At 66.5% G+C, this 21776-nt stretch overlaps 1 protein-coding gene across 1 annotated transcript; it reads right to left on the bottom strand.

Moving 5' to 3' along the window:
- Window positions 1–6: 6 nt before the first annotated feature.
- Window positions 7–21041, bottom strand: CPSF1 (cleavage and polyadenylation specific factor 1). The gene is made up of 38 exons (XM_083825555.1): window positions 20996–21041; window positions 19986–20170; window positions 19832–19859; window positions 18192–18325; window positions 18029–18109; window positions 17767–17918; window positions 16506–16652; window positions 16275–16414; window positions 16081–16191; window positions 15898–15991; window positions 15723–15810; window positions 15512–15637; window positions 14809–14860; window positions 14619–14713; window positions 14428–14502; window positions 14233–14313; window positions 13611–13700; window positions 12834–12950; window positions 12605–12746; window positions 12346–12524; window positions 11157–11293; window positions 10363–10534; window positions 9470–9676; window positions 8173–8262; window positions 7919–8065; window positions 6761–6913; window positions 6556–6672; window positions 6368–6458; window positions 5314–5398; window positions 5089–5230; window positions 4854–5006; window positions 3077–3253; window positions 2390–2456; window positions 2244–2291; window positions 2014–2166; window positions 1628–1757; window positions 682–820; window positions 7–117 (listed from the first exon to the last, which is right to left on the bottom strand). Exons 2-38 carry the CDS (start codon window positions 20127–20129, stop codon window positions 70–72), a joined length of 4332 nt encoding a protein of 1443 aa, XP_083681681.1. The 5' UTR covers window positions 20130–20170; window positions 20996–21041; the 3' UTR covers window positions 7–69.
- Between the last annotated feature and the right edge of the window lie 735 nt (window positions 21042–21776).

The raw sequence follows: 21776 nt of genomic DNA on the forward strand, positions 1-21776 counted from the left end.
CCGCTTGGGACGTTTTTTGTGGTTTTTTATACAAATTTTCGGTCCATGGGGGGGGGGCGGGGGGTGCCGTCAGAAGTGCGCCGTCACCCGGTCGATCTCCAGCAGGTCCTCGAGGATCTGGGGGGGGGGGGGGAAGGCGGCATCAGGGGGGGCCGGGGCGAGGGGGGAAGATGGGGGGCGAGGGGCCCCCAGTAGGGCCAGGGGGGGCTGGGGGGGCTCTGCTGTGCCCCATGGGGGTGGGTGGCACAGGGTGTGGGGTGGGGGGTGACATCTATGGGGTACAGCAAGTGGGGCAGGGAGCTCTGCCCCACGTCTATATGGGGCGCAGCATATGGGGCAGGGAGGAAATGCACGTGTACAGCAGGCACGGTGTCCATTTGGGGCACAGCGTGTGGGGCGGGGAGGTGACATTTAGGGGGCACAGGGTGTGGGGCAGGGAGGTGACATCTATGGGGTGCAGTACGTGGGGCAGGGAGGTGATACATCTCTATGGCCCAGGGCATGGGGCAGGGAGGTGAGAGATCTGTGGGGCAGGGAGGTGACATCTGTGGGGCGCAGTGTGTGGGGCAGAGCCTTGCTCCCTCGCACACCAGGGCCCGGTAGGACCAAGGGTGCCCTGCCCCACGGCGCTGCCCCACGTCCCTGCCCCACGGCGCTGCCCCACGGTGCCGCCCCACTCACGATGTCGGGCGTGGTGCCGATCTTCTTGGCCAGCTCGCCGCGCTCCATGGTGCTGAGGTAGAGGTAGCGGTTCAGCAGCTCCCCGTCCAGCACGTTGCGCACCGCGTTCTGCAGGATGCGCCGGTCCATGTGCAGCATCCTGTGCCCCGGGGACACCGGCGTGGGGACGCCACGGTCAGGGACACCACGGTCACCGCGGTGGCACCGGGGACATCCCGGTGGCATCGCCCGGCGGCGCTGCCACTGGGCGGCTGCTGGGCCCCGTTGCAGTGGGGACCCCAGGGACACGCTGGGGACCCTGGGGACACGTTGGGGACCCTGGGGACATGTTGGGGACCCCAGGGACGTGCTGGGGACTATGGGGACGCACTGGGGACCCCATGGACATGTTGGGGACCCCGGGGATGCATTGGGGACCCTGGGGACGTGTTGGGGACCACAGGCACACGTTGAGGACTATGGGGACGCACTGGGGACCTCAGGGACACGTTGTGGACCCCATGGACACGTTGGGGACCCTGGGGACATGTTGGGGACTATGGGGTTGTGCTGGGGACCCCGGGGATGTGTTGGGGATTATGGGGACATGTTGGGGACCCCAAGGACGCATTGGGGACCCCAAGGATGCGTTGGGGACCCCGGGGACATGTTGGGGACTATGGGGATGGGTTGGGGACCCTGGGCACGCGTTGGGGACTATGGGAACATGTTGGGGACCCCATGGACACGTTGGGGACCTTGGGGACGTGTTGGGGACCCCGGGGACGCATTGGCAACCCCGAGGACGTGCTGGGGACTATGGGGACATGTTGGGGACCCCCGGGACGTGTTAGGGACCCCAGGGACGCATTGGGGACTATGGGGACGCACTGGGGATCCCCGGGACACGTTGGGGACCCCCGGGACGCGCTGGGGACCCCGAGGACGCGCTGGGGACGGCGGGTACCTGAAGGCGCGGGGGTTGAGGCCGGCGTGGTGCGGCAGCATGGTGGTGAGGGCGTTCTGCAGCATCAGCAGCCGCCGGTACGTCTTCTCCTGCATGGGCAGCAGCAGCCCGATGCCGCCGTCCAGCGTGGCTGGGGGGGGAGCCCGGGGGTCAGGGGGGGCCGATCCCAGCACCCCCCGGTGGGGTTGGGGACAGGAGGGGGGGCGGTGACACAAAATGGGGGACACAAGACGGGGGACGCAAGGGTAAGTTACAGGGACGCAGCCCCGTGCCCCCAGCACCACCCTGGTGCCCCCCATCTCCTCCCCGTGCCCCCCCACGCCCCCCCCGGCCCCGTCCCTCCACGTTTGTCCCCCCGGCGTCCCCCCCCCGCCCCGTCCCCGTACCGAACCAGGTGATGTGCTTCTGCTCCCAGGCGCTGGACTTCTTGAGGCCGTCGGCGGTGCCGCGGCACGGCGTGCGCCAGAAGGTGTTGACGTGGGCGCCCACGTGGAAGTCGGCGCGGCGCAGCAGCCGCATGCCCCCGAAGCTCTCCTTGGCTGCGGGGAGCCGCCGCGTCACCGCGACGCCGGGACGGGGACGGGGATGGGGACGGGGACGGGGACGCGTGGCTCACCCTCGGGCAGGTACATGTACACCAGGAGGTTGCGGTCGCGGTCGGACACTGCGGGAAGGACGGAGAGCGGCGTGTGACGGGGACAAAGTGACACCCCCGCGGGGCCCGGCCCCGAGCCCGGCCGTGCCGGGGGCGATGCCACGCACCGAGGAAGCCGAGCTGGGTGCTGTCCACCATGAAGTCCACGCTGTACACCTCCAGCGGCTTGGCGTCCTGCGGCGGCACCGCCGTCAGCAGCGGTGCCGTGACGTGTCCCCCGCGGCCCCCCGGGGTGGCGGGGAGGTGTCACCGCGTCCCCGAGTCCCTCAGCGTGGTGGGGAGGCGTCCCCATGTCCCCCGGGGCGGGAGGGAGGTGTCCCCGTGTCCCCATGTCCCCCAGGGTGGCACAGAGGTGTTCCCAGGTCCCCCAGGTCAGTAGGGCGGTGTCACTGCATCCCCGTGTCCCCCAGGGTGGCAGGGAGGTGTCCCCGTGTCCCTTGGCACGGTAGGGGGGTGTCCCCATGTCCTCATGTCCCCCTGGCGTGCTGGGACCATGTCCCCAAGCCCCCCAGGGTGGCAGGGAGGTGTCCCCAAGTGCCCACGTCCCAAAGGACAGCAGATGTCCCTACAGCCCGGGGCACAGCGAGGAGCCGTCCCCGTGTCCCCTGGCACAGCAGGGGACATCCCCACACCCCGTGTCCCCCCACCCCGTGTTCCCTCACCCCGTGTCCCCCCACCCCGTGTCCCCCCACCCCATGTCCCCCCACCCCGTGTCCCCACACCCCATGTCCCCCCACCCCGTGTCCCCTCGCCCCGTGTCCCCACGCCCCGCGCCCCGTGTCCCCGCGCCCTACCCGGCTGACGAGGGACAGCGTCTTGCTCTCCTCCTGGTAGCGCAGCAGCGAGATGCTCTTCATCACGTCGGCGGCCAGGATGAAGTTCTTGACGCTGATCATCTGGTGGATGTAGAGCTGCGTGTCGATGAAGGCCATGCCCGTCAGCTCGTTGTCCTTCAGGCTCCACAGGAAGATCTGCGGCGCAAGGGGGGGTCGGGGGGTGTCACCGGGGGGCAGGGACGCGCCTCGACCCCCCGCTGCCACTGCGTCCCTGTCCCCGAGTCCCTGCGTCCCCGTGTCCCGTGTCCCTGTACCCCTACATCCCCGTATTCCCATGTTCCCAAGTCCCCGCATCCCCAAGCCCCTGCGTCCCCGTGTCCCTGAATCCCCACGTCCCCACATCCCACGTCCCCGTATCCCCACGTCCCTGCATCCCCACGTCCCCATGTCCTCGTGTTCCCATATCCCTGAGTCCCCACATCTGTCCCCACGTCCCTGTCCCCACATCTCTGTGTCCCCCCATCCTTGTGTCCCCATGTCCCTGAGTTCCCACATCTCTGTGTCCCCACATCCCTGTATCCCCATATCCCCATATCCCCCTATCTCCATATCCCCATGTCTCCATATCCCCATGTCTCCATATCCCCATGTCTCCATATCCCCCTGTCCCCATGTCCCCATATCCCCTGTCCCCATATCCCCCTGTCCCCATATCCCCATGTCCCCATATCCCCATGTCCCCATATCCCCATGTCTCCATATCCCCCTGTCCCCATATCCCCATATCCCCATGTCCCCATATCCCCATATCCCCATGTCCCCATGTCCCCATATCCCCCTGTCCCCATGTCCCCATATCCCCATGTCCCCATGTCCCCATATCCCCATGTCCCCATATCCCCATGTCCCCATATCCCCATGTCCCCATATCCCCATGTCCCCATATCCCCGTGTCCCCATATCCCCATGTCCCCATGTCCCCATGTCCCCATATCCCCATATCCCCATGTCCCCATGTCCCCATATCCCCATATCCCCATGTCCCCATATCCCCATGTCCCCATGTCCCCATGTCCCCATATCCCCATGTCCCCATGTCCCCCTGTCCCCATATCCCCATATCCCCATATCCCCATATCCCCATGTCCCCATGTCCCCATGTCCCCATATCCCCATGTCCCCATGTCCCCATATCCCCATATCCCCATATCCCCGTATCCCCATGTCCCCATATCCCCATATCCCCCTATCCCCATATCCCCATATCCCCGTATCCCCATGTCCCCATATCCCCATATCCCCCTATCCCCATATCCCCATATCCCCATATCCCCATGTCCCCATATCCCCATGTCCCCATATCCCCATATCCCCATGTCCCCATATCCCCATATCCCCATATCCCCATGTCCCCCTGTCCCCATATCCCCATATCCCCACGTCCCCATGTCCCCCTGTCCCCATATCTCCATGTCCCCATATCTCCATATCCCCATATCCCCATGTCCCCATGTCCCCATATCCCCATATCCCCATATCCCCATATCCCCATGTCCCCCTGTCCCCATATCCCCATATCCCCCTGTCCCCATATCCCCATATCCCCATATCCCCATGTCCCCATGTCCCCATATCCCCATGTCCCCCTGTCCCCATGTCCCCATATCCCCATGTCCCCATATCCCCATGTCCCCATATCCCCATGTCCCCATATCCCCATGTCCCCATATCCCCCCATCCCCACGCCCCCCCGTCCCCACACCCCCCGTCCCCACGCCCCCCCCCGTCCCCGCACCTTCTGCCCGATGGCGGACACCAGGTACCCGTTGCAGTGGCACAGGGCGGTCACGGGCCCCTTCTGCTCCTTCTCGTAGAGCACCTTGAACTTGTTCTTGGTGAGCGGCTGCCCCGGCTCCGGCACCACCTCGATGATGTCCATGATCAGGATCTGGGCACCGCGACACCGCCGGTGAGACCCCCGCCCCGCCGTGCCCCCCGCGGTGCCCCCCCTGCGCCCCCGCGGCGCTCACCCGGCCGCGGCAGGTGACCTCCTCGCCCTGCATCAGGCAGGTGCCCACGGCGATGTAGCCCTTGAGCCCCGACACGGTCTCCTCGCTCTTCAGCGACACGGTCTTCATGCAGGTGACGTGCTCCCACTCCTCCAGGTCGATCCTGCGGGGGCGGGCAGGCGGGTGGCACCGCGGTGGCACCGGGGTGGCACCGGGGTGGCACCGGGGTGGCACTGGGGCGCTCACCTGGTGTTGGGGATGGTCTCCCAGCTCACCGGTGAGATGAGCTGGATGGAGAAGGCCTCCTGCTGCGGGTGGATGTAGCGCTCGTCTGCGGGGCGGGGGGGGACAGCGGCGCTCAGGGGGCGGCCCCAGGGGGACACCGGGATGGGGACACAGGGATGGGGCTGCACGGGGACACTGGGGTGGTACCACGTGGGGACGGTGGGACGGCACCGTGTGGGATCACCGGGATGGGGCCACGGGGGGACACCGGGATGGTGCCACATGGGGACACCAGGATGGCACCGTGTGGGGACACGGGGATGGCAATGTGTGGGGACAACAAGATAGTGCCATATGGGGACACTGGGATGGCACCACGTGGGGACACCGTGATGGTATCACGAGGGGACATCAAGATAGTGCCATATAGGAACACTGGGATAGTGCCACATGGGGACACCGGGACAGCATGGCACCACGTGGGGACACGGGGACGGTGCCACGTAGGGGACACCAGGATGGGGCTGTGTGGGGACACCGGGATGGTGCCATGTGGGGACATCGGGATGGCACCATGAGGGGACACGGGGATGGCACTGTGTGGGGACAAGATAGTGCCATATGGGGACATTGGGATGGTGGCACATGGGGACATCGGGATGGCACCACGTGGGGACACCGTGATGGTACCACGAGGGGACATCAAGATAGTGCCATATAGGAACACTGGGTTGGTGCCACATGGGGACACCAGAATGACACCATGTGAGGACACCGGAATGGCACTGTGTGGGGACAAGATAGTGCCATATGGGGACATCGGGATGGTGGCACATGGGGACACTGGGATGGCACCATGTGAGGACACAGGGATGGTACCACGAGGGGACATCAAGATAGTGCCATATAGGAACACTGGGTTGGTGCCATATGGGGACACCAGAACAGCACGGCACCACGTGGGGACACGGGGACGGTGCCATGTAGGGGACACGGGGATGGCACCATTTGGGGACAATGGGCTGGCACCATGTGGGGACACCGTTCTGGCGCCGCGTGGGGCCGCCGGGCTCACCGCGCTCGATGCTCTCGAACTCCTTCTCCTCCCCGGTCATGCGGGGGATGCGTGTGCACGAGTTGATGACGCTGGTGGCCACGGCGTAGACCTGCCGGGGACGCACGTCAGCACCGGGGGGGGGGGGCCCAGCCTGGCGTCGCCCCCGTGCCAGGGACGCGGGGTGGGGACAGCGGCGTCAGCGGTACCTTGGACTCGACGTGGTACGCCACGTAGTGCGCGGTGCAGCGCAGCGGGATCTTGCGCACCGGCCAGGGCGCGTCGTAGGAGAGGTAGGCGGGCAGGACGCTGATGCGCAGCTCGCCCTGGGGGCGGCACCGTCAGGGTGGCTTTAGGGGGACACACACACACACACACACACGGGGACACCCCCCCCGGGGACCCCCGACCCACCTGGCGGTTGAAGTAGAGGAAGCCCTTGGGGCAGTTGACGTTGTGGAAGGGGGCGAAGGACTCCACGGAGCCGTCGATGGTCATGGGGTGCAGGCGCAGCGCCCCCCGCGCCGTCACCAGCAGCCAGTGCGGGGACGGGCCGCAGATGAACACCTCGGGGGGGGGGAAAAGGGGGGACAGACGGTCACTGGGGGGGCCCAAATCTGGGGGGGGCATCCCCAGGCCCAGGGGGGTCCCACATGGACTGGGGGGGTCCCAACACGGATTGGGGGGGGGGTCTGCAGGTTGACTGGGGGGTCCTGAAATTGATGGGGGGGTCCCGAGATTTGGGGCAGGGGGGCAACCGTATTGATGGGGGGGTTCCTGAAATTGATGGGAGAGGGTCCTCAAATTTAGGAGGGGTCCCCACATTGATTGGGGGATCCTGAAATTGATGGGGGGGTCCCCAGATTTAGGGGAGGGGTAACCATATCGATAGGGGGGTTCCTGAAATTGATGGGAGAGGGTCCCCAAATTTAGGTGGGGGTCCCAAATTTAGGGGAGGGTCCAGACATTGATGGGAAAGGGTCCCCAGATTTAGGGGGGGGTCCCCAAATCAACTGGGGGATCCTGAAATTGATGGGGAGGAGTCCCCAGATTTAAGGGGAGGGTCCCAAGTTGATGGGGGGTGGGTCCTGAAATTGATGGGAAACGGTCCTCAAATTTAGGGGGGGTCCCCACATTGATGAAGAGGTCCCCAAATTTAGGGGAGGGTCCTGAAATTGATGGGAAAGGGTCCCCAAATTTAAGGGGGTCCCCACATCGATTGGGGGATCCTGAAATTGATGGGGAGGAGTCCCCAGATTTTTTGGGGGGGGTCCCTATGTCGATGGGGGGATCCTGAAATTGACGGGAAATGGTTCTCAAATTTAGGGGGGGTCCCCACATTGACGGAAGAGGGTCCCCAAATTTAGGGGGGGGTCCCAAATTTAGGGGAGGGTCCTGAGATTGATGGGAAAGGGTCCCCAGATTTAGGTGGGGTCCCCACGTTGATTGGGGGGGGGGGGTCCCACATTGATGACGATGATGATGATGATGATGACGGCTGGGTGTCCCCAGATGGGGTGTCCCCAGATGGGGTCCCCCCCCCACCCCCCCGTCAGCTCGCGCCCGGCTCACCCCCGCGTAGCCGTAGATGTCCTCGAAGTAGCGGAAGCGCGCCACCCGGCCCCGCGGCCCCCCCGGCTCCTCGGCGCCCCCCGCGCTCTCCGGCTTCTTCTTGGACTGCTTCGGCTTCTTCTCGCGGAAGTTGATGTTGTGGGGCACCTGGGGGGAGGGGGGAGGCGCGGGGCTGAGACGGGGGGGGCGCGGGGCCACCGCAGGTCCCCAGGTTCCCCCCCAGGTCCCCCAGGCCCCCCCCAGGCCCCCCGCACCTTCTTGAAGCGCACTTTGAGGTTGCTCTGGCCCAGCTGGGAGTCGTGGCTGAAGGCCTCGTAGATCAGCAGCTCCTGGTCCACGTGCACCTGGCGGCGAGCGCGGGGTGAGCCGGGCACGGCCCCACGGCACGGCCCCACGGCACGGCACGGCCCCACGGCACAGCCCCACGGCACGGCCCCACGGCACGGCCCCATGGCACAGCCCCATGGCACAGCCTCATATCACGGCCCCATGGCATGACCCCACGGCACGGCCCCATGGCACGGCACGGCCCCACATCCTGGCCCCACAGCACGGCCCAGCCCCATGGTACAGCCCCACGGTGTCTTCCCAGAATTCACCCCCGTGGCACGGCACGGCCCCATGGCACGGCCCCACATCACAGCCCCAAACCACATCCTCATGCCCCAGCCCCACAATCCCAGCCCCATATCCTGGCCCAACATCCCAGCCCCACACCCCTACACCATGTCCCAGCCTCAGCCCCACATCTCAGCCCCACAATCCCAGCCCCATATCCCGGCCCCACATTCCAGCCCCACACCCCTGCACTGTGTCCCAGCCCAGCCCCACATCCTGACCCCATGTCTGCCCCCAGCCCCACATCCCAGCCCCACATCCCACCCCAGCCCCACATCCTGGCCCCATGTCTGCCCCCAACCGCACATCCCGGCCCCATATCCCACCCCCAGCCCCACATCCTGACCCCATGTCTGCCCCCAACCGCACATCCCGGCCCCATATCCCACCCCCAGCCCCACATCCCAGCCCCATATCCCACCCCCATATCCCACCCCAGCCCCATATCCCACCCCCATATCCCACCCCAGCCCCACATCCCGGCCCCATGTCTGCCCCCAGCCCCGCATCCCGGCCCCATATCCCACCCCAGCCCCACATCCCAGCCCCATGTCTGCCCCCAGCCCCACATCCCAGCCCCATATCCCACCCTAGGCCCACATCCCAGCCCCATACCCCACCCCCAGCCCCACATCCCGACCCCATATCCCACCCCAGCCCCACATCCCAGCCCCATATCCTGCCCTAGGCCCACATCCCAGCCCCACATCCCGGCCCCATATCCCACCCCCAGCCCCACATCCCGACCCCATATCCCACCCCAGCCCCACATCCCAGCCCCATATCCTGCCCTAGGCCCACATCCCAGCCCCATATCCTGCCCTAGGCCCACATCCCAGCCCCATATCCTGCCCTAGGCCCACATCCCAGCCCCACATCCCGGCCCCACAGCCCTGCCCAGCCCCACAGCCCGGCCCCACGCCCACGGCTCACCAGCAGGTAGGGCCGGCTCTGGCGGTTGCCCAGGGCCACCAGCAGCACCTCCTTGACCAGCGGCAGCTCGCCCTGCCGCGTCACCTCCTCCTTCTTGGCCTCGCCGGGCGCCGCCGGCTGCCCGAAGGAGCTGTCGACCAGCACGCGCTGCCCCATGGGGAAGTTCTTCACCAGGAACACCAGGCGCCACTCCGGCAGCTGGTAGATCTGCGGGCACGGGGACACCGGGGGGGGTGTGTGACGGATGGACGGGGGGACTGGGGGGACTGGGGGACACTGGGGGCATGTGTGGGGTCGGGGGACACCGGGGGGGTTGTGTGATGGATGGACGGGGGGACTGGGGGACACCGGGGGGACTGGGGGGCACTGTGGGGCATGTGTGGGGTTGGGGGACACTGGGGGGGTTGTGTGATAGATGGACAGGGGGACACCGGGGGGGTTGTGCGATGGATGGACAGCGGGACGGAGAGACACCGGGGGGACTGGGAGACACTGGGGGAATGTGCAGGATGGAAGGATGGGGGGACAGGGGGACACCATGGGGACAGGGGGACACTGGGGGACAGGGGGACACCGGGGGGATGTGTGGGGTGGGGGGACACCAGGAGGACGCAGTGACGCCAGGCAGGTTTGTGTGATGGATGGACAGGGGGACACCGGGGGGACACTGGGGGACACTGGGGGACACTGGGTGGATGTGCGGAGTGGGGGGACACCGGGAGGGCGCGGTGACACTGGGCAGATCCACGGGAGGGGGGACGGGGGGACGCGGTGACGCTGGGTGGATTCGCAGGACAGGAGGGGGGGGGATGGACAGAAGGATGAGGGGACAGAGGGACAAGGGGGACAGGGGACAGGACGGGGGACGCGGTGGCGCCGCGTGGCGCCCTCACCTCCATGGCGCCGTTCTCGCGCACCAGCACGCACCAGTGCGTGGGCTCGGCCCGGTGCTGGTGCGGCTCCCGCTCGGCCGCGGGGAGGCTGCGGCGCGGCTCCTCCTTGGCGGGGCTGAAGAGCGCCCCCGAGTCCCCGTACAGCATCTCCTCCTCGTCGTCCACCGCGTCGCTGCCGGGCACGCGCCGTGAGCGAGGGACACCGCCGCGGGGACACCGCCACCACCACGGGGACACCGCCACCACCATGGGGACATTGCCACCGCCACGGGGACACCGCCATGGGGACACCGCCACCACCATAGGGACACCGCCACAGGGACACTGCCACCACCATGGGGACATTGCCACTGCCACGGGGACACCGCCGCGGGGACACTGCCACCACCATGGGGACACCGCCACTGGGACCCAATCACTGGGACGGGGACACCGCCACCACCACGGGGACACTGCCACAGGGACACCGCCACCGCCACGGGGACACAGCCACCGTTGTGGGGACACTGCCACCACCACAGGGACAGTGCCACCACCGTGGGGACACTGCTGCAGGGACACCACCAATGCCACAGGGACATCGCCACCGCCACGGGGACACCACCATGGGAACATCGCCACAGGGACACCGCCATGGGGACACCACCAACGCCATGGGGACACCATCACGGGGACAATGACACCGCCACAGGGATACCACCACCACCGCAGGGACACTGCCACCACCACGAGGACACGGCCACCACCGTGGGGACACCACGGCGGGGACGCGGCGCGGTCCCGCCCCCGCCCACCTGATGTCCTGGATGAGGGTCTCGGCCTCCGCGTGGCCGCGCAGGGCCAGCTCGTCGCGGGCGCCGGCCGCCCGGCTCTCGGTGGTGAACATCCCGCTGACGTCGCGGTACACGCACAGCGCGATCACCTTCGGCTGCTGCGGGTGGCACGGTGACACGGGTGACACGGGTGGCACCGCACCACGGGTAGCATCACACCATGGGTGACACCGTGCCACGGGTGACATCACACCCCGGGTGACACCACAGCAGACGTGATGCCCTGGGTGACACCACGGGTGACACTGCAGGTGGCACGATGCCATGGGTGGCATCTTGGGTGACACCGCGGGCCACACAACGCCGTGGGTGACACTGCAGGTGACACTGTGGGTGACACTGTGCCACGGGTGATGCCACAGCTCACACTATGGGTGACGTGGCACTGCAGGTGACACTGTGTTGGGGCAATGCCACGAGTGGCGTGACATCATGGGTGACACTACAGGTGACATGGGTGACGTGCCGCTGTGACGTGATACATGGGTGACACAACGCCACGGGTGACACCATGCTGTGGGTGACACCAGAGGTGGCACACAGCCACAGGTGACACCACGGGTCAGACCGAAGGTGGTGTGATGCTGTGGGTGACACCGTGGGCGATGCGATGCCGTGGTTGAGGGGTGACGTGACTGTATGGGTGACACCGCGGGTGACATCGCATGTGGGTGACACCACACCATAGGTGAGGTGTCACCGCAGGCAACACCATGCCGTGGGTGACACCATGGTGACACATCAACACAGGGCCCAACACGGGTGAAATGGTGCCACGGGTGGTACCGTGGGTGATGTAACACCGTGGGTGATGCGATGCCATGGGTGACACTATGCTGTGGGTGACGCGATGCTGTGGGTAGCGCAATGCCACGGGTGACGTGATGCCACAGGTGATGCAATGACACAGGTGACGTGATGCCATTAGGTGACATGACACCACGGATGACGCGATGACATGATGTGATGCTGTGACGTGACGCTGTGTGTGACGCGATGCCATGGGTGACATGACGCCATGGGCGATGCTATGCTGTGAGTGACACGATGCCACGGGTGATGCAATGACATGAGTGACACGATGCCACGGGTGACGCGACGCCACGGGTGACGCAATGACAGAGGTGACGCGGCGCGGGGCGGCACTCACGTGGTGCAGCTGCGTCTTCTGCAGCGCCAGGCGGTGCGTGCGGCCGCCGTACGTGTCGCTCTTGAGCACGAAGACGGAGGCCTGGCCCTCGGCGCTCAGGATCACCACGTAGGGGTCGGCCACGGCGCAGTGCACGATGGGCGAGCCCAGGTCCACGGGGATGAAGTGCAGCTGGTTCACTGCGGGCAGCGCCGTCAGGGGGCAGCCGGCGCGCCGGGACCACCCCCCCGCCCCCCCCGGTGCCGTGCCGGGCGCTCACCTCCCTCCAGCAGCCGGATGCCGAGCGGCGACACCTGCACGATGTACCGGTTCTCGCCGATGTTGCCGGCGAAGACGGTGGGGCCCTGCGTGGCGAAGCCGCTCGTGTCCAGCTCCATGATCTCCTGGCCCGTCTGCAGGATCTGCGGGGGGCGAGGGATTGGGAACCTGGCGTCGCCCCCCGCTCGCCGGCACCGGCACCGGCGCCGCGCCGAGCCCTGGGGCCGCACCATGGTGGAGTCCTCGCGGCTGAGGATGAGGAAGCCGTGCCGCCGGCCCGCGTCCTCGGGGGGCTCGGGGGGCGCCGCGTCCTTCTCGCTGGTTTCACCCGTGGTGCTCGTCTCAGCCTGCGGGGAGCCGGGCGCTGGGAGCCCCCGCCGGGACCGGGGGGGCAGCCGGCACCCAGGGGGGGACACGGGGAGGGGACGGAGGGACACGGGAGGGTGGGACAAGGAAGGGGACGCAGGGGAGGGGACGTGGGGAAGGTGGCGTGGAAATCAGGAGGTTCAGGTGGGAAATGAGGAGACATTTCTGTTCACGGAGAGCAGTCAGGTGTTGAGACAGGTTGTACGGGGGGGGTGGCGTCACCGTCCTTGGGGGTGTTCAAGGAGAGGTTGGACGCAGTGCTTGGGGACATGGTTTGGGGGTGACAGTGGTGGTAGGGGGGTGGCTGTACCAGATGATTTTGGAGGGCTTTTCCAACCCTAATGATTCTGGGACTTAGTGGAGAGGGGGCAGGCAAGGGGACACGGGGAAGTGATGTGGGAGCGTGGCACGAGGAAGGGGACATGGGGAAGGGACACAGGAGGGTGACACAGGGGAGGGGACACGGGGAAGGGGACGTGGTGAGGCGGAATGGAGATGGGGACATGGGAAGGGGACACGGGGAAGGGGACCCAGGGAACGTGGCACGGGGAAGGGGACTTGGGGAGGTGGAACGGGGAAAGGGACACAGGGAAGGGACATGGTGGGGGGGACACGGGGAGGGGATGCGCGTCACCACCGACCTCCTCCTTCCTGGGCGGCGAGACCACCGTCCACATGTCGTAGCAGCCGGGCAGCTCGAAGGTGGTCACCACCTGGGGCCGGATGCTCTTCTGCGGGGAGACAGCGGTGGGGGCGCGGGCGGGGGGCAACACGGACCCCCCCCCCCAGCCCCCCGGGCACCGTGGGGCTGTAGCTCGGGGCGTACAGGCTGCGCCCACCGCTCGGGGCAGCCCTGGTTCTCCCGGCCCATGCTGTGGCACCGGCACCGCGCCTGCGGCGGACGCTCCTCACCACGGCAGGCAGCGGCACGGCGCGGGGACACGGGGACGTGAGGGCGCAGGGACGTGGGGACAAAGGGACACGGGGACGCAGGGATGTGGGGATGCGGGGACGTGGGGATGCAAGGACACGGGGACATGAGGGTGCAGGGACACGGGGACACGGGGACATGAGGATGTGGGGACGCGGGGATGCGGGGACGTGGGGATATGAGGATGCAGGGACACGGGGACGTGGGGTACGTGGGGATGTGGGGATGTAGGAGACATGGGGGACGCAGGGATGTGGGGGACGCGGGGACATGGGGGGACGTGGGGACAGGGGAATGAAGGGATGCAGGGGTACGGTGCCGGCCACGCTCACCTGCAGCACCGAGAGCGCCCCGTTCTTGCCGTAGCCGGAGCAGAGCACGATCTCCAGGTCCGGCTCCGGGCTGTTCTGGAACTGCAGGAGCAGGGGACACGCGTGGGGACGTCACGCCGTGTCACGTCACGCCGTGTCACGTCACACCGTGTCACGTCACGCCGTGTCACGTCAGGGGCCCGGGGCCACGCTCACCTCCTCGGAGAGGAAGGCCGGCTCGCCCATGGCGGCGTTGGCGCAGGGGCCGATGTTGAGGATGCTGTCGCAGACCTGCGTGGGACGGGGACAGGGATGGGGACAGGGACGGGGGACAGGGACGGGGATGGGGGCGCCGCGTGGCAGCACCGCGAGCGCCAGGGAGCGGTGCCACGAGGCGGGGGCCGCACCTCGAAGGAGTAGGTGGCGAGCTGCGTGCCCGACTGCGCCTCGCTGCCGTACACCTCGATCTCGTCCACCTCGTCCTGCGCCGCCGACTTCCCGCCTGCTCGCGCCGCGGCAGCGCCCGTCAGCGTGGGTGACGCGGGGGGGGTGTCCCCATCCCCGTCCCCCCCGACCGGCAGCCCCGCTGCCACCTACCTGCCCAGGTCCCCGAGGAGTCCGAGCGCTTCTTCTTCAGCGGGGGCTCCTCCTGCGGGGGGAGGCAGCCCGGAGACCCCAGCACGGGGCTCGCGGCACCCCAGTGAGACCAGTGCCGCCGGGGACGTGGCAGCGGGGGGGACACGGAAACCGTGGGGATGTGGCCGTGGAGGGGACACGGAGACCATGGGGACACGGAGACCGTGGGGACACGGCCGTGGAGAGGACATGGAGATCACAGGGACATGGAGACTGTGGGGACATGGCCGTGGAGGGGACAGGGGACCCGGTGGTGGGGACATGGCTGTGGCGGGGACTCAGAGACCGTGGGGACGCGGTGACCAAGGGGACGTGGCTGCGAGGACACGGCTGTGGGGACAGGGAAACGGGGACCCGGTGGCAGGGACGTGGCAGTGGCAGGGACACGGCAGTGGGGACGTGGAGACCTTGGGGACATGGTGGCAAAGGGGACACAGCTGTGAGGACGCAGCAAGGGGGACGCAGCCGTGGTGGGGACAGGGAGGTGGGGACACGGGGACCGTGGGGACACGGAGACCCTGGGGACAAGGTGACCAAGGACACATGGCCACGGGGGTGCAGCCACGGTGGGGACAGGACGATGGGGACCTGGTGGTGGGGACGTGGCAATGGGGACGCAGTGACCACGGGGACCGGGACCCGCTGGGCGCCCCCCTGCCCCCACCTGCTTGTCGGCCGCGTCCTTGGCCACGCCGACGGGCGCCTCCTGCAGCTTCTCCGTGTACTTGAGCAGCAGCGAGTTGCCCAGGCGGGACCCCAGGAACAGGTAGCCCGGCTCCAGCGTCACCATCTGTGGGTAGGGGGGGGGCTGTGGGGGGGCCCGGCCGCGCGGGACGGACGGACGGAGGGACACGGGGACGGACACGGGGACTTACGCAGGTGGTGAGCACGCTGGCGGCCGCCTTGTCGAAGTGGAAGGAGCGCACGCTCCTCATCCCGTCCGTGATCAGTGTCAGGACGTAGCTGCGGGCAGAGGGATGGGGATGGTGGTGGGGGCCCGGCCGTGCCGGGGCGCGGGACCCCCCCCCCGGGGCATCAGGCAGCGCTCACATCTCCCCGCCCTTCAGCGAGATCACCATCTTGTCGTAGGAGATGAAGGCGGCCTGCGCGCAGTCCAGCGTCAGCTTCACCCCGTCCTGCATGCCTGCGGGGGAGCGCGCGGCGTCGGGGCCGGCACGTCGGGACCCCCGCCCGTGCCCCTCCACCCCCCCCGGCCCCCACGGCGGCGCTTACGCAGCGGGAAGACGGTGGTGCCGGCGGTGAGGCTGTTGAGGGACACGCCGTAGGGCGGCACGCTCTGGTTGAGGTACAGCAGCGAGTTGACGGCGAAGATCACCACGCCGCCTGGGGGGGCGGCCGGGCGTCAGCGGTGCCCTCCCCGTGTGTCCCCCCCCCCCCAGCCCCGCCGGTGCCATCGCCGCCCTCACCGATGGGCTTGGGGACGGCCAGCGCCTGCGTGCAGTCGAAGGGCAGGTTGCTGAGGGACCAGATGACCGGGTGCACCTTCTGCATGATGTTCAGCGAGATGGCCACGATGCTGCACGTGTCCTGCCGCACCGCCACGCGCCTGCGGGGGCCGGCGTCACCTCCTGCCACGGGGACCCCGCCGCGCGTCGTGTGTGTCCCCCCTCCACCCCCCCCCGCCTCCGCGGCCTTACCCCGGCCACGTCTGGTTGGGCTCGAAGAGGATGAGGAGGGTGGGCTCGTAGTAGCCGCAGAGGAACTGCATGTCGATGATGTTCAGCAGCTTCTCGTCCAGCTCCCGCACGTCGATGATGTAGCTGGGCAGGAAGCTCGACTTCTGCCTGCGCAATGGGGGGGGGGGCACAGTCACGGTGAGGTCTGGGTGGGAGAGGGCCTCAAAGACCCCCAGCTCCAGCCCCACCATGGGCACAACCTTCCCAGCCCCTCCCAGCCCATCCTTGGCCCCCCTGAGGGTTGGGCCCCCCCAGCTCCTCTGGGCAGCCTGGGCCAGGGCCTCACCGCCCCCGGGGGCAGAATTTCTGCCTTATTTCCCACCTCCCCCCGTTCTGCGAGCTCCAGGCCACACGATGGCCACGGTGAGCCACGCACTGGGCATGTTGAGGCACACGTTGGCCGTGTTGTGGCACACGTTGGCCATGTTGAGGCAAACACTGGCCACCCTGAGCCACACGTTGACTGTGTTGGCCTTGTTGAGGCACACGTTGGCCATGTTCAGCCACGTTGGCCACGTTGGCTGTGCTGAGGCATACGTTGGCTGACCTGAGCCATACATTGGCCACGTTGAACCATACATTGGCTGTTCTGAACCACACGTTGGCCTTGTTGAGCCACACGTTGGCCATGTTGAGCCACGTTGGCCATGTTGAGGCACGCATTGGCCATGTTGAGCCACGCTGGCCATGCTGGCTGTGCTGAGGCACACATTGACTGAGCTGAGCTACACGTTGGCCGTGTTGGCTGTGTTGAGCCATACGTTGGCCATGTTCAGCCATACGTTGGCTGTTTTGAACCACACGTTGGCCATGTTGGCCATACTGAGCCACACGTTGGCTGTGTTGAGCCACAGTGAGCCACACGTTGGCCATGTTGGCCATATCGAGCCATACACCGATTGCATTGAACCGCGTGTTGGCCGTGCTGAGCCACATCTTGGCCATATTGACTCATCCATTGGCCATGTTGGCCGTGCTGAGCCACACGTTGGCCATGCTGAGCCACACGATGGCCGTGTTGGCCACGCTGAGCCATACGTTGGCCGTGTTGAGCCACATGTTGGCCATGCTGAGCCACACGTTGGCCATGCTGAACCCCACGTTGGCCGTGCTGAGCCACATCCTGGCCATACTGACTCACACGTTGGCCACGTTGGCCGTACCGAGCCACACGCTGGCCCACGCGTTGGCCGCACGCTGCGGGCTCCCGGCCCCCACTCACCCCTCTCCCACCAGCCCCTCATGCTCGTCAGCCAGCGAGTCGCGGCGGAAGGGCAGCACCACCAGCCGCGTGCCGTAGATGAGCATGACGGCGCAGCGCCCGTCAGGGTCCACCCGCACCTTGGGGATGTGGACGTTCTGCACGAAGCCGTCCTGCGGGCAACGAGGTTGGGGTTAGGGGGTGCTTGGCCACGGGGCAACCCCCCTGCCCCCCCCAGCCGCGTTTTTGGGGGGCAGCACGTGCCCGCGGCCCCCGGGCCTACCCGCAGCTCCGGCTCCTCGAAGTAGTGCAGCGAGAGCGTCTTCAGGTCGTGCGTGCCGGGGTCGTACTCCACCACCGAGAGCTGGGGGGGGGGGCAGGGAGCGTCACAGTGGGGCGGGGGGCGCCCATGGGTGCCCCCCCCACCCCCCCGGACCCGTCCCTACCTTGGCGTCCTTGAAGCTGAGCAGCAGCGCGTCCCGCTTGGCCCCCGCCAGCTGCACGCTGGCCATGGACATGACGTTGCCGAAGAAGGAGAAGGAGGCCACCAGCTCCAGCTTCTCCTTGTGGCCCTTGCCTTCTGCAGGGGGTGCGAGGACACGGGGCGGGGGGGCAGAGGGGGACACACGGTGTCACCATTCCCCCCCCCGGCCTCACCCATCCCTCGTGTTTTTCCACTAAATTGGCCCAAGGAGAACGTCAATGTCCCGTGACTGCCAACACCCCCAAGGACACCGACGCCCCAAGGACACCGACGCCCCGTGACCATCAACGTCCCAAGGCCACCAGTGTCCCGAGGACACCAACGTCCCGAGGACACCAGCCCCCCAAGAACGCCAACCCCCCCCTCCGAGACCAGCACCCCATGAGACCACCAGCACCCCCCAAGACCCCCGACGTCCCCTGAGACCACCAAAGCCACCAGACCAACAAGGTCCCGCGACCGCCAACACCTCACGACCACCAACGTCCCCCGAGACCACCGATCCCCCAAAAACCAACCCCCCCGGCCCACCAACCCCTCGTGAACACCAGCACCCCCCCAGCCCACCCAAGACCACCAACGCTCTGAGACCATCAAAAAACCCAAGACCGCCAGCGCCCCAAGACCCTCAAACTCCAACACCATCACCCCCCAAGCCTGCCACCACCCCAAGACCATCGCACCCCAACGCCCCAGGAGCACCAGTCTCCAAGACCATCACCCCCCGAGACTGCCAATGCCCACCACCATCACACCCCAAGACCACCAACCTCCAAGACCACCGATCCCCAAAACTGGCACCCCCCCCCAAGACCGCCAATGCCCTGAGACCTTCACACCCCAACACCATCGCACCTCAACACCACCAACACCCCAAGACCACCAACCTCCAAGACCACTATCCCCCAAGACTGTCAATGCCCCAAGACCATCACGCCCCAAGACCACCAACCTCCAAGACCCCAACCCTCCCCCAAGGCTGCCACCACTCCAAGACAATCGCACCCCAAGTCCACCAACCTCCAAGACCACCGATCTCCAAAACCATCACCCCCAAGACCACCAATGCCCCAAGACCATCACACCCCAACACCACCACCACCCCAAGACCACCAACCCTTCCAAGACCACCAACTTCTGAGACCACCAACACCCCAACACCATCACACCCCGACATCATCACACCCCAACACCACCATGCCCCAAGACCACCAACATCCCAAGACCACCAATCCTTCCAAGACCACCACCCCCCCAAGACCTTCACACCCCGACACCATCACACCCCAAGACCACCAACACCCCAAGCCCACCAACACCCCAAGCCCACCAACCTCCAAGCCCACCAGCATCCCCACACCATCGCGCCCCAAGCCCACCAACACCCCAAGCCCATCACACCCCAAGACCATCGACCCTTCCAAGACCACCAACCTCTAAGACGACCAACCTTTAAGACCACCAGCACCCCAAGACCTTCGCACCCCAAGACCACCAACACCCCAAGACCGCCCCCCCTCCCCACCCCCCCAGCAGAAGGCAGCCCCCTCCCCCCTCCCCCAACAACCTTGCGGGGTGGACGTCCCCTCCTCCTCCACCTACCCGCGTTCCTGTCTCCTTTCACCCCGCTCTGCAAGAACAATGGGCACAACCATCACCACCACAGCACCCCCCAAAAAAACCCACCGGGTGACACCGCCTGGGGCCACCCCATTTTTTTTTTTTGGGGGGGTGGGGGCGTCCTTTCGGGGCGCACCTCGGCGTCGTGGTTGAGGCGGTAGACGTAGAGCTGGGAGGTGCCGGCCACCACCAGGTTGCGCTCGGCGTTGGAGAAGAAGTTGCAGTACATGGAGAACTCCAGCCCCGTGGGGGGGTGGGCTTGCTTGTACACCGCGTACATGGCCGGCGCGATCCCCCCCCCCCCGCACCCCGAAAACGATCCTGGGAGGGGGGGAAGAAATCGGGGAGCTCTGGGGGGAGAGGTCCCCAAATTTTCAGGCCGCTCCCTCCCCCAGAGGTCCCCAAGTGGATCAAGGTCCCAGTCCCATAAATTTTGGGGTCTCGTGGATCTGCAAAGCCCCCCCCCCCCACGTGTGTCCCCCCCCCTCAATTTTGGGGTCCCACGGCTCATTAACCCTCCCCATATGCCCCCTCCCCCTAAATTTAAGGGTCCCACGGCTCCTTAACTGACCCCCCCCAAATTTGGGGGTTTCACGGCTCCTCAGAGCCCCCCCCACACACACATACCCCCCCCAGACAAATTTTGGGGTCCCACAACTATGCAGAGCCCCCCCCACACTTGTGTCCACAACCCTAAATTTTGGGGTCCCACAGCTCCTTGACTCCTCCCCCCACATCTCCACCCCCCCAAATTTTGGGTCCCCAAGGACCCTTAATCCCCCCCACGTGTCGTCCCCCCCCCCCCCAAGATTTAGGGGTCCCACACCTCCTTAACCCCCTCCATTCCCCCCCCCTAAATTTTGGGGTCCTATGGCTCCTCAGAGCCCCCCCCCCAATTTTGGGACTCTCAGAGCCCCCCCATGCGTGTCCCCATAAATTTGGGGTCCCCACATCTCCTTAACCCCCCCCTCCGTGGCCCCCACCACCCAAATTTAGGGACCCCCACGGCTCCTTGACACCCCCCACGTCCCCCCCCCAAATTCTGAGGACCCTCAGACCCCCCCCGTGCCCTCCCCCCAAATTTTGGGGCTCCCCAGAGCCCCCCCGCCCCCCCGGGACCCCCCGAGCATCCCCCCCCCCGCTCACCGCCGCGCTCCCAGGCGCGGGCCGGAAGCCGACCAGCGAGAGGCCGGAAGCGCGCGGGCCAGGAGGGCCGGAGGGAGGGGGGGGGAGGCCGCTCTGGCCGCCACCATAGAGACGTCGGTCCTCCAGTGGAATCTATAGGGGCTGCGGCCTATGGAGGCGGCTCCTATAGGGGCCTGGATCGATAGGGGTCTGTACCTATAGCGGGCTGCACCTATAGGGTCTGCATCTATAGGGGCTGCATCGTCTGTGGGGCTGCATCTATAGGGCCCTGGATTATAGGGGCTGCACCTATAGGGACTGCATCTATAGGGTCATGCATCCTATAGGGCTGTGCATCCTATAGGGTCTGTATCTATAGGGTCTGCATCGTCTATAGGGTCTGTACCTATAGGGTTTGCGTCATCTATGGGGTCTGCACCTATGGGGTCTGCACCTATAGGGTCTGCATCGTCCATAGGGTCTGCGTCTGTAGGGTCTGCATCTATAGGGGGCTGCATCATCTGTGGGGTCTGCACCTGCGGGGTCTGTACCTATGGGGTCTGCATCATCTGTGGGGACCTGCATTGATAGGGTTATGCATCCTATAGGAGTCTGCACCTATGGGGTCTGTATCTATAGGGTCTGCATCATCTATAGGATATGCAGCCTATAGGGTCATGCACCTATAGAGACCTCCATCTATACAGTCACGCATTCTATAGAGTCTGTATCTATAGGGTCTGCATCCCATGGGGGGCTGTACCTGTAGGGTTTGAATCCTATAGGGTCTGCACCCATGGGG

Source organism: Anser anser (genome assembly GCF_964211835.1).
Source record: "Anser anser genome assembly, chromosome: 2".
Classification (NCBI taxonomy): domain Eukaryota; kingdom Metazoa; phylum Chordata; class Aves; order Anseriformes; family Anatidae; genus Anser; species Anser anser.